General features: G+C 37.2%; 1 protein-coding gene across 2 annotated transcripts in view; it reads right to left on the bottom strand.

The window, feature by feature from the left end:
* Positions 1–18,059, bottom strand: part of SKAP2 (src kinase associated phosphoprotein 2) — a 150,761-nt gene that overhangs the window by 1,523 nt on the left and 131,179 nt on the right. For both annotated transcript variants that reach the window (XM_054020109.1, XM_054020110.1), the window contains 2 exons: positions 17,025–17,102; positions 8,888–9,000 (listed from right to left, as the gene is read on the bottom strand). In XM_054020109.1, the coding sequence (XP_053876084.1) occupies positions 8,888–9,000; positions 17,025–17,102 (191 nt within the window). The remainder of the gene's footprint in view (positions 1–8,887; positions 9,001–17,024; positions 17,103–18,059) is intronic.

Here is an 18,059-nt window from a genome sequence, read left to right as displayed (position 1 = left end):
ATGGAAAATGTAAAATACACAGATATATATATAAGCAGCCACATTTGCTTCCTGCCATACTGCTCTTTTGAAAAGAAAGGCTGTAGGATTTCTGAATTGATGGTTCTATTGAGATACCATGAGCCACTATTTTGCCTGTTGCTAAAGCTATTTATGACATAGCAGCCAAGTGGAGGCCTGAAGTTTAAGGGTTAAAGGATTTTTATTAGAACTTCAATTATATCGACTTGTGGCTAATGTACACGGCCTATTCTGGAGTTCTCTAAAGGTCCTGTAAGGTGCTTGGGGCTCTCAACTCTCATTGTGGCTAACAGGACAGGGCCCCAAAGATGACCAATCACCCCACTCTCCCTACGCCTTAATAATCCCTTTTATTTATGTATTATTATTTTTTGGGGTTGTGTGTGCAGGTAGATCCTATTCCCAGATTAAAGAGATTCCCTTCTCCTCTCCTCCAAGATAAATGGAATACTGGTCATTTGGAAGTCCTATCCTCTGATACATAGAATATTAAAATGAATATGCGGTTAAAATAATCCAATACAGACAACCCATTTGTTTAAGTTGAGGAACACATGAGTGGGAGAAACTAGGAAAGGAATTCCATCTCCTTTTCCACTCTGCGGTAAGGGATTGTGGGGAGCTACCTGGTCTATAAAATCCTAGGGCAAACTGAATGAGGCTGCCAGTCAGAGAATTATCCCCGGCTGCATTTTAGGAAGAATTGGAGGAATTGTTGTGAAGCACACATTACAGTCAAAACCCTTAAAGGTTAAGCAAGTGTTCTCACACCAAGGGCACAAATGTTCCAGCTCAGCTTGTTTGTTTAATACATTTTATAATTTTTTATATATATATATATATATATATATATATATATATATATATATATATATATATATATATATATATATATACACATATACACATATACACATATACACACACACAAAATTATAGTAAGCAGCATAGTGTGATTTTATTTATATATATATATAAAGTATCACACTATGCTGCTTAAGTATACAAACTATCTCTAGACTGAAAACTGGTAATTGCTCAAGATGCCAGCACTCACCTATGCTAAAGGAATTTCACCCATAAATCTTTCTAATGAAAAAGCAACAACATACTTTAAGCTGTTACGTGTAACTCATGAAGTGAGCCCAAGAAAGATTGATTAAGCAAGTTTTACTAGACATCACCAAAAACAAACAATACATGAGATCAGGGAAGAGGCTTAGTTAAGTGGTCATTAAACCACTTATAACAAATGGCACAGAAAAAGGTTGTGGATTAAATTATTGCTTGAAAATGTTTCACTTAAAGACATTGTGTGAACTTTGATACCACATGAACTTTTAAAAAGCTATTCCGATGGCTCAATTTAAATTACAAACATGTTGCTTTTTGAAAACTTTCCATTTCTTGCTATTTAGTAATATGCCATTTAATGCTCTTGTGTGAAGCTAAGTGAGAAGATGAAATGGATGGTGATGTAACAGTCTAGCAAGCTAATTTATGGATTCATTGCAGCCATTAGACCATATAGACAAGACTGCAACACAGAAGCTTTTACTTTATCATTACTATTCTTTGCATGAGCCTCTAGAGCAACATGAATCCCAATTAAACCATCTGCAGTCCATAGAAGTTGGAATAAAAATATAATAAAGGTTTCTGGTTACCAAGAATATTTTAACCTCAGGTTTCAGATCATCACTACGTAGAAGTCTCCTTTTTAAACTCGTTAATGTATGTACGTAGGGTGACCATACGTCCCGATAAAATCTGGACCCAATTTTTAACTGTTTGTTCCGCGTGCCAACCGATCTGTGGTCGGGACGCAATTTGTCCAGATATTTCGCTCCGCCGGCAGTTTTTTTTTTTTTTTGCTCCGCTGGCAGCACTCGGCTTTCTTTTGCCGCCCCCCTTCTCCATGGTGTTTTGATATTTTCTGCCTCTCATCTGGTCACCCTATACGTACATCTCGCTCTAAATACTGCTAAAGCTCACCTTCCTGCACGCCCATATACAAAATCTAATTTGATGTATTGTTTCTACTATTGTTATCAATGATAAATTACTTACAGTGACAAAGCAATGCAATTGATTCAGTGTTGTCTTGAGGTTCCATGTCTGTTATTGCTGTATAAGACAGGCGTGGAATAAAATAAAGACTAAAATCCACATTTGTGGGAACTAGAGAATAGTTTAAAAATGCAGTAGAAACAGAATCCAGTAATATGTACTCTTAGAAGTTAAGAAAAGCATGGTATCCTGCAAGCAGCAAGTAGGACCTCAGGTCTGAGAAAGCTTACCATCTGGTATCCCTCACTGCATTCAGCTCCTACCATCAACGCTAACAGAGGCAAGTGACTATACTTCAGAAGGACTGATAAAATAATGAACAGTCCTTTAATCTACAGGAAACCATTCTAGTCAATTTATAAGAAATATTGTGTCCCTTTGTAGGATGTGTAATTATTTTCTATTAATCATGTGCTATAAAGCTATATTATGTAGTTATTCTGTTATCACTAGAAAGAGGCCTGCAGTCAGCTCCTGACAATGTTAGGTAATTACTAACACAAAGCTTCTTTCTCCTTATGTAGAAATGCTATCAAGATCCAGAGTTGCTGTGATGCTTACTGTATGAAAATAACATTCAGAAGAAATTCAATAACTGCAAAATGAATTGCTTCACAAGGCACATAGTATACACTGGGGGAGGGGGAGGGGGGAGAGAGGGGAAGAGAAGGGAAAAATCCTTTCCAAATAAAACAAGAAGGTAACCATAAGGAACAGCTAAATGTTTTCTAAACTGCTGATATATTTTCGTTGTTCATTCTGATACACAGTGGGTGATGGTTTTTGTTTTTTTACAGATGTTGATTAAGCAACAAAGTGATTGCATCCGGTTGAAAGAAAGAATGAAAGAAAGCTGCTAATTTAAAATTAAAACTATTTTTGCATACACATTCATTCTCTATGTAGTGTATAAAGGTAACAACAAAACAAAGATCCTGATCCTGCAAATGCCTATGCTCTTAATTTTATATGCTGTGTACAGATGCCCCTGCCTACTGCCCCCTACCCCCAACATCAATGTGTAAAGGTAAGCATCTACTTAAGACTTTAAGAGATCCAGGCCTAAAAGATTATTGCAGTTTGGTAGAGTGCATTCAGTGGAAACATGCTAGCCACTTCCATATTTATCTGTATATTTTTGTCCAATTATTTTTTAGTGTACAGAACATTCCCATAAAAAGAGAAGTTTGAAATGCAACATTTTGCAGGAAGTTCTCTCTCACTCCGTCTCTAAGGACCAGATCGTGTACAGAGCTGAGAGCCTCCTGAGAGATGCTTAGTACTCTCTCAACTCGTATAGACTTCAACAAGAGATGAGGGCATTTGGCACCTCATTCGACTGAACCTGTATTGTTTAATAAGGAAATAAAGTGTCAATTTTTAACAATTAGGTTAATTAACAATTGGAACAATTTACCAAGCATCATGGTGGATTCTCCATCACTAGCAATTTTTAAATCAAGATTGGATGTTTTTCTAAAAGAGATGCTCTAGGAATTATTTTGGGGAAGTTCTCTGGGCTGTGTTACAAAGGAGGTCAGACTAGAAAGATCACAGTGGTCCCTCCTCGCCCTAGAATCTATGAATACATGTAAAAAGAAGAACAGGAGTACTTGTGGCACCTTAGGTGCCACAAGTACTCCTGTTCTTTTTGCGGATACAGACTAACACGGCTGCTACTCTGAATACATGTAGTGTGTTTTCTCTTTTGAAGTGAAGATTTCCGAAAATCATCCTTTTATTTCCATACATGGAAAACAACAATGAATGTGTGGATGACAAATGATTCTTTTTTCCATACTACTAATAAAACTAACTTCTTAACAATTACAGATTTTAAACTTTAAATTGAAATGAAGAATTTATCTTTAATCAGGCTATGGTTAAATGAGTAGCCCCCACTAGCAGACTGTAGAGGAGTTGGAGGCAGGGAGAACATTTTTTAAGAACGTCCTAGCAGCCAGTTTTGGCAAGATAATATTTAAAACCACCTCTAATTTGCTCAGGAGATTCAGACTATCTGGAAAAGTTTAGAACTTTCTTTGGTGTAATTGCTGAACAATATGTGATTGACTGGAGAGCATTTTTGGCATTGAATGACATTTTCTCTAAAAAGCAGAAAGCGACAAATGCTTTAGATAACTGAATGAGACTTCTTCACGGGTAGCAGAGTTGTTTTAAGATAGGAAAAAAATAGGGTTTTTTTAGGAATATAATCCTCAGATTTATTATATGGAAGCATTATTAGGTAATGACATAACATAATGAAATATAAATCAATTTAAAAGTTACAGTACAAATAAAAGTGAACAGAATTGAGTTTAAGATTCAAAATTGGTATCTGAAAACATTTTAGGAGAAGTGAAAATCTGTTTTACATGCATCACAAATCATAATGTCAAAAATATTTCCTAGTGAGATAGATAATGTTAAGTGCTTATTAATAAAGGTAAGTGTACAGAGCTAAAATCACTTTTGACCTGGTCAGGATTAGATAACCCCACACTTCCAGGTCCTTACCCTTATCTTATTTTTTAACCATTATACAGCAGGTTTCCTTTTTTGTACAAGACATACACCTAAACAAATGGAAAAGGGATAATTTACATTGTAGTATGATCACAAGGAACTAACTTTTCAACAAATACAGCTTTCATTATGATTAGGTAATGGTCTAACAAAAATACTCCATATTTTACCACCATATACATAGTGTCTTCTGTGTAACTATTAAAAAGTGTATTCTCCCAATACTTGGTACTTGTCAGGCAACAGTTCCACTATTGTGCTGTATTTATATTTTCATAGTTAGTGATCTGAGCTCATAAGACTAACATGTTTCTTTGTATTTTGATTAAACAAAAATATAGGTTCAGAGGTGCACCCTGCGGTGATTATTTTTGTTTAGTTTTGTTAAAAGACCCACCATTATGCATTTACAGATATTAAACACAATGTACAGAAATCTGAATACTGAATTCTTGCTCTACACTCAGCAAAAGTTCCAGTGTCCTTAAAGCAAAGGGTTAACTGGTGGATGTAATTCCTATGGACAATAAATACTTACATGAGTAGCATCATGTTGCACTGGCATGCACTGAATTAACAACAGGAAATGGGTATAATTTCAGCAATACTGGCTGAGATATGACACTTGTCTTTCTAGCTAATGTTATTTGTTGCTTTTAAAAATACAAATGTATAAATCTGGTCAGTATGAAAAGAGGTTAAAGGTCAAAGACTTACACAGTGCATGAATCCAGTATACTGTTCTATGGTAATGGACAACTAGAAGGACGCAGGGGTCTGCTAATGCACTCAGCACAGCATCATAATCATTTGCATCTGGCTGATGAAATTATGAAGCTTTCCAGTATGAAACATTCTCGCTAGAAAATCATACAACTGCCACAAATAGGTTAACTGTGTACACATTCTGAATCCAAGGCATACCCAACTTAAAAAAATATAGCTATTCAATCACCCATGCTTAGCTTTATATTTTAAACCAATTTTTATACACAAAATAAGATTTATGGTATAGTATTTAAAAGAACTGACCCATCATAGTTTGCTTTCCCATCGATCATAGAAATCTGAAACCAAATGAGAACCCACAACTGAATGGAAGTTGAGGACATTCAGTATCTTGCAGACTTGGGCCACAAAAGTATTGCATTTCTAATGTAATATTTTCCTTTTTACATGAGCCAATTTTCATTGAAAAAAAAAATCCCTGTGAAGCTCTGGCTGTAAATGTATCACTTATTTGTGGGGTGGGAGGGAAGGAAGTACAAATTTCTGAAGGTTGAGTAAAACAGGATAAATATGACAAAAACCACACACACACAAACACACACGAGAACTAATATAAATTTTAACATGATACCAGCATGAGCGTGTATCTGGACGGATTCACTGTAATCAACTAAAGGTAATCTTTTAAGCTAAATGATTACCTATCAATATGTGTTATGAAGCATTTGTTAAATTCTGTTATTTAAAAACTCTCAACATTTGAAAGAAATACTTAACAGTAAAAGTTTGCAGCAAAAAACGACATGTTCTCCTTATATGCTAAGAACAGGTAGATGCATTATTACTTGGGTGCAAAAATGCCCGGACTTGGAAGGTAGCTCAGCCAGATTTCAGGGCTTAATGTGAAAAAGAGAGAAATCTACTTTTGTTCAGGAACATTACAGCTAACGTGTGTTTGCAGGATCAAGGTTGTAGTGGGCCCCGTTGATTTCAACAGGACTACTCATGAGTACATCAAGCAGGATTTGGCCTTTTGTAGTATTTAGCTACATTAGCAAATAAACAACAAATAATCAATGTTGTGTCACTGAAACCATGATTATTTTCCTTAGGTACACTTAAACTAGAATCACCTCAGCTGTTATGTATTGTCATCTTATTTTCTTTGTCTCTTTAACATGTAAAAATGCTACAATTTTCTAAGTCAGAACAAAATTACATTAATACTGAATTGAGAGAAAAAAAGTCTTGTTCAGCCTTCTATAAGGCACTGTAGAAAGTATGTGAAAACAAAAATTTTTTGGCAAAAGATGCAAAAGTCGTATTGGTGGAAGCTACAAATACATATTTTGTCAAGTTCATGAGATTTAAATTTCTCAATAAAACAAATATTCTGTGCTTACACAAATACCCTACGTTTTTCTTAATATTGCATTCTTCCCACAACATATAACACTTGCATTTAATTCCTTATCAGCAAAACATGATTGCTTCATGATTAATGTTAAAACCTAGCTGACATATGATAGGAAAGTAATAAGCCATAGCTAGGATCAAGCTGGAGTTGAATTTATGACACCATTTTGGATCTACACACATTACCTACTGTCAGCAACTGCATCTCTCATTTTTAACCACTAGATGGTGTAAAAAAATTAAAAAATTGCCCAAGATTCATACCACTGCCACAAAACCCAAGTATTACTCTACTAGATTAAGGAATATTTGTTGCAGAAAAGTCTACACCAATTTTAGGGTGCTCTAGATTACTTTTTACCTTGTTTGATTCTTAACAAACCCTTTGTCTGGTTAGTAATGCTCAGACAGACCTTGAAATTGAATAAAGTGGAAGGCTAGATGGATAATTCCCTGGCATTTCACCTCCAAGGAGCCTAAATTCAGAGCTGACAGTAATGACCAAAACTCATTTTCTGAAAAAGCTGTAAGCAGTCCCTAAGTGAAACGAGACTGAATTCTGCGGACTCTGTTTTGGCATAGAAATCACCCCTCACCAGAAAGCTTCTACACATCTGGAGAAATTAGCAGACCAGTTCAAGAACTGAATATGCATTAATCAAGGCACAACCTGGAGAGGGTTGATAGGGATTGGATGGATTAAGCTACTGTTTCTCCCCCTCTGTTCTCATTTTTAAAGTGAATTCTTTCAGACTATCTGTAGGAGAGGGGTAAATAGTTGTTAATTGTCAGGTTGGGAGGTTAAGATTTAATTTTAGCCCCTTGTGGCATTAGTCAATAGTAAAAGGAGGCTGATGTGTACAATGGAATTGTTTGCTTATCGTTTTCCATGTTTGTTAAGGAGTACTGATCTTCACTACTGAATGGAAGCCTGCCCCACCAAAAAGCCTTATCCTACCTCTAGTAATGTAATTCAGTTATTAGCTTAAGTGACAATGAAATACCTCAAAAGAAGCACATGGTCACATCATCATTAGCAATACATCGTCTATATTTTGATATATGACTATCTTTCCAACTGTAAATCTTAAAGTTATTTAAACAGAAGCCATACATTTATTATCCAAAAACACTGCCGTTAAATTAATCAAGGAAGATTTAAAGCAATAGTGAGGAAACTGAAAGTTTCAAACTAACAGAAAGAGTACTGCAGTTTTCATGGGGTTACTTATGATTTCCATGTGCAAGTACAGAAAGGGTTTAAATGAGCCTGAATGCCTTCAGCATTGTACTAAATGGCAATCGTGGGTGAAGGAACGTAACTGAAAAGTGCTGCTACAAAAAAAATTTTCAGCTTATTTACTGTGGAAACTGAGGATTTTTATACAGGAGGAGAAGAAAAAAATGTTTTACTCTCAGATGCACTCATATGTAAACTTCAATGGGTTTTGTGTAAGAGCATACAAGGAAAGGATTTTGTCCCATTATTATTTGAGAAAGGTAGGCAAATTAACCTACCTTATAATAAAACATGACTGCGAGCTTAATGCATGACATTATATTGGAACAGAAAACCTGCCTTTACCTCTGTGGGTTTTTTTAAGCAAACAGGAAAAAGTGGTGAATTAAAAATCGCCTGAATCTGTCAGAACAAACATACACAAAGCCTAAATCATCAGAACAGCTGCAGTGTATACAAAAAGATGAAAGCCTAGTTCTAAAAACAAACTGTTTCCGGTAGCAAGATGCCCAGAAAACCAGAATCAGGACACACAAGAATATAAAGGAAGAGGAAGTAAAAACCATAACACACAACATAATATAGTTTACCCTACAAGGTTAACTTTTACCTAGAGTAAGCACATTGTCTTCCATTAAATTAGCTAGGGGATGTCAGCCAAGATTAAACGAACAGATAAACATACTTTTAAGTTGATTCCTGTTACATGGTTATGTTTTAAATGTGATTATATTTCATTTGACAAAATAATTCATTACTGTGAATGTCTGATTGCTAACAAAGGGTCTAAAGGGAGTGCCAGTCCCTCCCCCCTCCCCCGTATTATTGTAGGAATATATGACTCTTTTCTTACACCAATTTACTCTCAGTAGCACACTGTACCTTGCTGAGAATGTAGATAACATCGCCACGTTTAAATGACAACTCATCAGAAACATCTCCTGTGCAGTCCCACAGACCTTGGTAGAAATTAGCATAATTGGTATTTTTATCCCCTGGGGAAAGAAAAAAAAAAGCATACATTAAACCTTCCAGCATTTGTGATCTTTTATCATCAAAGGTAGTAATTAAATCTTCACACACCAAACAAAGATGGGCTAGAACACATTTCTCAATTTTCATTGTAGAAATCCTCACCACACGCCCACAAAAAAAGCAAGTGGAAAACCAGTTTAACATGTGAACCCTACATTTGGTAACTGTTGTCATCCAAAACATGCAGCTACAGGTTCTCAAAGCATTTAGCAGCTGCGTCTTACAGCACCTAACTCTTCTTTACTACTATATTTCTAGCAAGCCATGTTTGCATTTTAACTTGAAAAGGATACAATGCTAGAGTATAATTAATAAAATCTGTGAGAAAAGGCCAATGGTAAACCTTTTATGGTGCACATCTTTTTCTTTTCAACAAGATTTTCCCTTTTCTGAGAGTCTTTCATACAATCTTTGGTTGTTACTGCTGAAATATTGTAGCAACTTTGAAACTGTTTGCTGAAGCAGCATTTCTAAAATATTTTGGGTCAGCTCCAGCGTAGGACATTAAGCTCTGGCTAAACATGCAACATACACTAAAGTCATAAGCTCATCCTTCTATCAGCATAAGCACAATGGATGTGCTGTGTTCAAACTGCCATACAGACCATTAACTGATTGATTATTTAGCACTCTTTGCTCCCTAATACTGCAATAACAGAGTAATAAATGCTTTGTCATATGCTTACCATACAGAGTACATCTATTGGAACATAGAACTTAAACATGGTTAAATACACTGGACACTTCTGTTACACTAAAAACGATTTCCTGTTTTTAATTCAGTGAAAATGGAGTTTGATGAGTTAACTCACAAAGAATGTAAGCAATGCGAATAAGATGACCAGTTACAGTGTGTATACACTAACCAGACAGAATATGTACTAACAATTTACAACACTGGAAAACTATCTTCTACTTCTGATAACATAAATATCACTGAACTGGCTGAATCAAGGCTCTCATCTTAGTTTTGTTATATGATCCTTGCACTGCAGGCTTGCTGGTTATTCCAACATGTACCAGTCACATTTGCATATCATTAGCACTCTAGACTATTATTTATAGATCACAATTTAATCATGATTGGTTACGTTTATTACAAGAAAAAACATTCCCCTAAAATATCAGGTAACAAACAGGAGAAACTGCCACACTATTTTCTAAGAGTATTTTTCCGTTGATGTTGGCGTTCTCTATTTTGCAAACATTTTGATTTTAGTTCCACGGTTTACTATAGCAGCAAGAAGAGCTGCTTTCTATTTATTTACTTCAGTCTGTGGGCTAGCACTTTCAGATGTCATTACTGACATAAGCAGGAATTTGCACAACTCTGACATAAATTAAAACTGCTCTGCATTGCCATTTATTATTTATCCTTTACCTAAAGCAGTGCTTATTGGTTAACTTCTATTACAAAGCACTAGAGGGCACTCAGGCTAGCAGCACACAGATTCTGCTATGATCGCACCAAAATACAGATACAATTTAAAAAAAATCTTCATAATAAAGTGGTTTATTTTTTCAGTGTAGATGTTTAGACAGTATGGCCTCTGGAGGAGATTGAATTGCAAGGACTAAGTTTTGGCCCTAACAAGCTTGTCTGTCAGTTTATTATTCACTGAATCTAAAACTCACTGAATAAATTTAAATTTTTAAATAAATAGTGTAAGATGATAAAATGAACATTGTATCTCTGCTACCATATTTTAATATTGTAATGATTTCAGCTACGCGATTGAACATAACGCCCAGTACAATTTTTATTAAAGCAAACTGAAGCTCTGGCTGAAGAGGTTTGTTGCAATTGTCTTTTTTTAATATACCAAATAAAACTTTTAGTTCTTCAGAGTTACACAAATGTGAATTATGATTTCTCACACATGACACTTATCCCTCTGGGGTTTCTTCTTCCCATTGAGGAGCCTGGTGGAATTCCTATTAACATTAATGGGAGTTACATGGGGCACATCGACAGGAGAAGAGATCCCACAGCGAGTCAGATACATCTCTCCCTCGATGAGCATCATGAGTATTTCATTAAGCCTTGGAGTGTAAATGCAACTGAACTAATGACTTGGCAACACTGGAAAAGATGCATTTTAAAATAAGCTAATCGCTACTCGATGATGTTACCCAAAGACCAACCATGGCTCTGTGCTCTCATATGTGAAATCTACATAAGAAGAGAGCTGTTTACCCCAGCGAGCCTTGCGGTTCAGACAGTAATTGGTAGGCCAGGGAGATGAAAAATTATAAATAAAAAAAAAAAGGCAATGTACATTTGTTAAGTTACTTTATTCTCCCAAGCATAGTAGTGTGTAAATTCCAGATGGGAAATCTGGACGTGAAAAATTAACAACTGGAATCTCCTTTCTCCTCTATGACCACAAGTGTGTCTGATTAAGTATGTGCATAGTCACACTTGTATAATGTTAAGTATGGAGACATAGCCTTAGAAGCAATATGTTTCAAGCAAAGCTGGCTTCATTAAAAGATGGAGCTAGTATTGTTTACCCAGAAAGGTGCAGCGAGGGATGTTGTAACAAACTCACATTGCCTTCTAAAATACAGATCAAAACGTTTATTGCTCAGCCCCTAGTTTACAGACTTATGCTACGTTCTGAGCTCTGGCCTGATTTCAGAAATGAAAGAGGACCACCTTGTGCCTTTTGCCTTTATTTGGAGAAGTGGATAAAAGAAAGCCAGGCGACCCTGGTGAAAAAGAATTTGGCAGAGAGATAGTAAGGAAATGATGCTGACTCTCTTTTCCCACTTTTTAAACACTTTAAAGACATGAAAACAGATCAGTGATTTGACATCAGGAGCATATGTACCAATGGGCGGGAGTGGGGGGTTAATATGTTTCTGATCTCAGTAACGTTACATTCATGGGTTACTGATATGCTCTCACATTTTCTCACATCTCAGTTATGAAACCAGTATTGTCACCATTTTACTGTACCTTAAAGATGAAATATCTAATTCCTTAAAAATGCTATATACCCCGTCTATAAATATTGCTAAAATAAAGAGAGCATCTATCTTATACAGAAGGCCTGACCCTGTAGCCTTTACTCATATGAACAAGGGATGCAGCATCAGGTGTACATTTTGTATCTATCAGCTGCCTTTGATACTATTGATCATAAGGAGTGGCTGAGCTGCATTTGGTATGGGTGGATGATTGTGGTGGGGAAATACAAAGTGAGGCAGTTCACATTGCAGGACAATTGTTTAATAAGCAACCGCCCAACAGTTTTCAAAACTCCCTTGTGAAGGGTTTCTCAAAGTTTCATTGTCATACCTATTTTTCCAGGGTGTGAGAGGGGCTGATGGAGAACAGAGACATTTTTTGTCTTATCTGCTGATGAGAACTAACTCTTCAACAGATCCAGATAGCGCAGCCTCCCTACTTCCCTGATTTCAGACAGAGATAAGGCCTAAATGAAGGCTAGATGGCTGAAGCTCATGTCAGACAAGGAGGTGGTAGTGCTAGTGGGTAGGGGAAGCTGCTGGAGAAATTGCTTGAAGATGTATTTGCTCTTGCTAATGAAGTATACTTTGTCAAGGATGTCCACAATCAGGGGTTATTTTGGATCTCTATTTCCCCAGATAGCAGCAGTAAGCAAAAGTGTTGTGGTTTTGGTTCCCTCCCGCCACCACTTGCCATTGGCTAGATTTGCAATATATTCTCTCAGGTCTGCACCTGACCACTGTTATCCATGCCCCTCTCATGTCTAGATTGGACTACAGTAATGCTCTCTACTTGGAGCTTTCCTTGAAGACTACCCAGGGGATTCATTGCAGCCCACTTTCTCAGTGGTATTAGATATGCTAAGAGCATCATACTTAGATGTCTAACATATTGTCCTGCTACAAAGATTTCCTTTTTTGCTTCCAAGTTCAAATTAACGCTTAGTTTAATGCTGTGGGTCCTGGCCATTTTAGAGACTTCCCCCCTCCCACAGTGTCCTCATTAAGTAGCTGTGATCATCTGTGGCCATTAATGTTACCTGTCCTCGGTGTTAGGACATATTTGATGGATGGACCTTGCTGGTCCAGGAGCTAAGTGTGCTAGCCTTCAGGATACATTGCAAGTTTGAGTTTGAGTAGTTTGGGTTCGAGATAGATTCTGGGATCTTTTAGATATGGTAGTTGTTGTGATTAACCTGGGGATTATCTGAATGCTGTAAGCTACTGGCAATTTATTACTCATTTTGTCTTAATGCTCATAGTACCAAAAATATGAGAGGTATCAAGAAAAAAAAACTATGAAAAAGTTATTGTTGTAAATGCATTCTACAATAACAAATCAGCAACACAGATTTTACTGATTATGGATGGGTTCAAACCTCTGATCTGCCTTCAAATAAACTAGAGAAGAGCTACTCATGCCTTATGTCTGGGATTGAAGAAATAAAAGGTGGGTTGCCATGGGCAAAAATTGGGCAAATATATTACACACACACTATGCAAACACACACACACAACCTTAAACTTGTTAAACTGGATTTAGGGTTATAAATAACTAGATACTTAAGGAAAAAAAGCTTTATGAGCCCAACATAGTAGTCTCAAAGAGAAAGGTTAGAAAGCCTGGAAATTCAGAGTAAGATTATACCTTTTTAAAACATTAACATTAGAAGTATAGAAATGCACACATCAGGTCATTAAAATAAATTTAACACTGCCCTCATCTCCACTGACCTCCCACTCTACATAAGACAGACATTTTTCATCATGATGTAAAGGGGGTGGGGGGTTGATTAAATCTTTAAGAAGTTAGCAGAGCCTGCAGTTGTGTATCTTAAATCTACTAATCCCACTTTATCTGGCTAGTTTCCCGGTGGGAAGAAGGAACTCCAGCATTTTTTCTCATTTATAGTGCCTTGGCTTTGTACATAAAGGACTGTGACATATAGGTGTGATCCTCAGGCAGCCTGCAACTCTGGTGTATAAGTTACTTTATTCTGGCTCTTAAGAGGTCACAGCACCAGAGAAAACTACTACTACGTATGTCTAGGCTACATCTCATAGCATGACAGCACCATCAACTTTTGGGGCATTGTCCCATGCTACTGTCCGGAATGTGGTTTTTTTTGGTGAAGAGATGCAAAAATTCTGCCCTTTTTGGGATCACTGTTTATGATCTTTAGAAATAGCATGTGTATTGTAGTGAGCTCTAGTGATGTAAAGACAGGGGATGTTCAGAATAAATAGCACAGTAGTGTAAATTTGTCTTAACAAGAGTAAGATATGGTTATCCAGTTAATTTCCTTCTCACTTTTCAGACTCTCTGATGTGATAGTGTGTGTTGTTTGAGGACACAAACCATCTGGTTGTCAGTTGCTCTGATGTTCCTGCAGAATGTACAAGAATGCACATAGCTTCCTTCTTCCTGGGCCCTTTCTCTCACTCTTGCTATCCACATCAGGGAAAGAGAATTATAAGATAAAAAAGAAGCATGGTAAAATAATTTTACCGGATTTATTTGGGGAGCCAGGGGTCAACCACTAGATGAGTCCAGTTTATTTTCTATATATTTCCCCTCCCCAGCATTTCTCCCACCACAGCTCTGTCCTTTCAGCCCCCTCTCTTCAATCCAGCATCTCAGTGGCAGAGCATGAATTCTCACTCTGTCACTTCTCTCAGTCCCTAATACTCCACGGCAACACACAGTTTATTAAGTTTATGAAACCAATAATGGATGTGAAAACTGGTTTTGAACATTAAATCACTCTATCAATAATGCAAAACTAGTTAAAGGCACCAGTCTTCATCAAAACCAGCAGATTATACAAATTTTGAGTTTGTAGACAAACTGCTTGGGAGTTAAGATGAGACAAAAATGCTAGAAAAGCTTTCAAGATAAGAGATTTTCAATTTTTTGCCCTCATATTTCCAAAATTCTTTATCTGAGTTGCTTCAAATTTACTAGAAAAATTCTAGTCTGACAGAAGATCCCTTAGCTTCAATTACAGATTGAATGGTTTAGTTCTGGAAAAGTTAAGAAGCAACTGTGCCCAAGCTGAGTTCATAATGGAAGTTTAGCATCTCTCCATAATCTATACCTACTCACTCTAACAGATAATTAGAGGAAAAATTAGTTAAGTGCAGAAGATGAGTTACTGATGGTAAGGAAAGTATCGTTTTTCTTGGACTGCTTGAGATTTAGGTACCGTATTCTGTGTGTATTATTTGTTGGAAAAACATCAGACATTTTTGAATAAGTTAGAAGTTCATATGATGTGATGCCTGGAAAGACAGAAATACCCTTGTCAACTCACTGCCCTACATGGCAAACAAACTTCTTGTGTCATGTATTTAATTGTTTAGGGAAGAACAGAGGTCAGTGCTATGCTCAAGTGTTGAAACTATTACTTGAAATGAATTTCATGTCTGGGGAGAATTATTATGGTGCTTTATTTCAAGGATATTGTATGAACCCTAGTTAAATTTATAGAACTATTCTCATAAAAATGGGGAGTGCTGTGTTCATAAACTAAAGTGCTAATATTTTGGTTACACTAGAGGATGTTATCAAAGTAAAATTTCTTTCAGCTGAAATATTTATGAGAATAACAAACATCTGTTGCTCACTTTATAATTGGATTGACCTATCCAGTATTATAATTATTGGCATGTCTAAATGACTGTTAACGCTTAGGTTTCATTGAGTCGTGTTGTTTTATGCGTGATTTTTAGTAGATCACAATGCCAGCAAATCTGATGACCCAGTCCTCATTTCCTTTCCAAGAAAAGGAAACCAAAACATTTTACTGCAACCTGTTCCTGCTTTCCTGTATGGGTCAGGAAATCAGGCCCCTGTTTCCTCTCCACATGTTGCAATAGGAAGAGTACTGCAAAGCTACTTCCTGAACACACACTCCTTATCCACCCTTTCCCTGACAGCACTGGAAGAGTGATGTGCAGTATATATAATGGAGGAAGGCAACCCCAGACTGCATTACACTGCAGGACACAGTTACGACACGGCAAATCTGGCGTTGGCCGACATTTAGCTGTGAAGAGGTGTAAAGACCTGATAAGAAGCAAGTCTTCCCTACTTTCTGGTCAAAAAAGTGATGGTTTATCAAAAGGACCATGCCCTTGAGGCAGGGATATATCTTGTTTTTACCTTAGCTGGGAATGTCTTGCAGTCCGGAAAAGTTGTCCCTCCATGTGACTTTACATAGTATCTGCAGTTATTTTTCCAGTCCCAGTGACAATTAGCACAAGGGCAGTTTGCCAAGCTGAGGCAGAGACAATATCCTTCTTAGCCTTCCCGGGCATTTGTGTCCTTTTCCAATTTTTTTGCTGCTGTCACTGGACTCTGGCATTTCTTACCCAATTCATTTGCTTTCTGTGATAATCATATGCAATGAAGATATGCATGGCCAACATTTAAACAGGCTGCAGATCAATTAGCGGTCTTAAGTTTATCTGATTTTTATCAAAGAAGACAGAGCTCTGGGTCGATTGTCAGAGCCTGTGTCAAGTTGACCTTTTCAGAGATGTCTACATTGCCAGTCCCCTGGGCAACTTGTTGTCCCCTGTTAGTCTCTGAATGGCAGAAGTCTGTTCTGCTCAAGCACAAAGTATACACAGATGTCTATATTATATTCTTATAGGTTTGACAGCAACTGCATGTTGTATCTATAAACTGTCCTTTAGCAGTGACACTTCCTCAATGATGATAAGCTAATTTATGCAACTAAATCTCCTTTGTGCAGAAATGAAAGCTAATTGAGTCATTACAAAGTAATTCAGGAAGGAATACCTTGTATAAATGGGCTTACTTTATAAATCCTTCTCAAGTGGTTTTCATGCATCCTAAATGGTGCTAAGCCGTTTTACTGCCATAAAATACCCAGATGAAACAGATAACTTTTGGAAGCTGGGAAAACATTGTTTACAACAGCAAAAGGCAAAGACTGGAAAAGAAAAGAAATATTTGCAGAAGAAAGAAAAACATTTTAATTACCTGAAACATTGCTGGTGCTCTCTTGGCTCAGTTTCCTTGGCTCTTCAGTCTTTGGAGGAGCACTCTCTTCTTCTTCTTCTGCAAATAGACAATTAGGAATGAAATGCTGAAGGAACCTGCTAACTGACAGGAATTACAGCCCACGTCAGTTAATCAATCACACTATCTATACTTCTAAAATGTAAATGCTGGGAGCCAAACTCTTCTGTTTTCATATTGCCACACAAGTTTGAGGGCTTGGTTGTTTTTTTTGTTTTTAACCACTCTGGTAGCTCTCTCTTAAAAAAACTCAGTTGTGAACTGTTGAATTCATCTTTGACTCTGAAAAGTGCCATTTTGCGGCTCCCCCTTTGCAATCTTGCAATGGCTTCTAGAACAATCAGAACTGGGGTCCCATCCTCCCTGGCTACATCTATCATTCCAGGATAGGGAACATTCAGGCTTTCCTATTCATTCTTACATCAGAGGGGTGTGATTGTCACTGCCCCATACCTCCACAAAAAGTTGGGGGTTCCACAGGAGACATGGGGCCTCTTTGCCTCTGCTGTGCCATGCATGTACATTGGCTCCTGCCTGCTCAATGGGAGCATAGCTGCCCTGTTTTCAGTGGCTCCACCTACTGTGGCAGATCATGGGAACCACTAAAGGGAGTGTGTGTGTGTGGGGAAAGTTATATTTAACCTGGGCATGGGTGGGGGAATAGTCTATGTTAATACAGTCTCAGACCGTACCAACTAACTGTGCTTTCCTCCATGGCTTGGGAGGGAGGAGAAGAGAGCTTGATGGAGCCCCTCAAACCTGTTCTCTTGCCAACACAGAGTTGGAACCCTCCTCCTCCCAGATACAAACTCTGCTTCGTATAGGGACAAGAAAGGGACTACTATAAACTCCTTAGTTTACAATTCTGTTGATGATGCATAAAAAGGAATGGGCTTTAACTCCCTCTATCATAGCTGTGTTCTTTCTGTAGGAGTAAAATGAATTAAAAACCAAAACCTTATCATAGTCTCTATAACAGCACAACTGACAACACAG

Source organism: Malaclemys terrapin, chromosome 2 (genome assembly GCF_027887155.1).
Source record: "Malaclemys terrapin pileata isolate rMalTer1 chromosome 2, rMalTer1.hap1, whole genome shotgun sequence".
NCBI lineage: Eukaryota > Metazoa > Chordata > Testudines > Emydidae > Malaclemys > Malaclemys terrapin.
The sequence above is the reverse complement of the archived record's forward strand: the minus strand, read 5'-3'. Positions and strand labels throughout refer to the sequence as shown.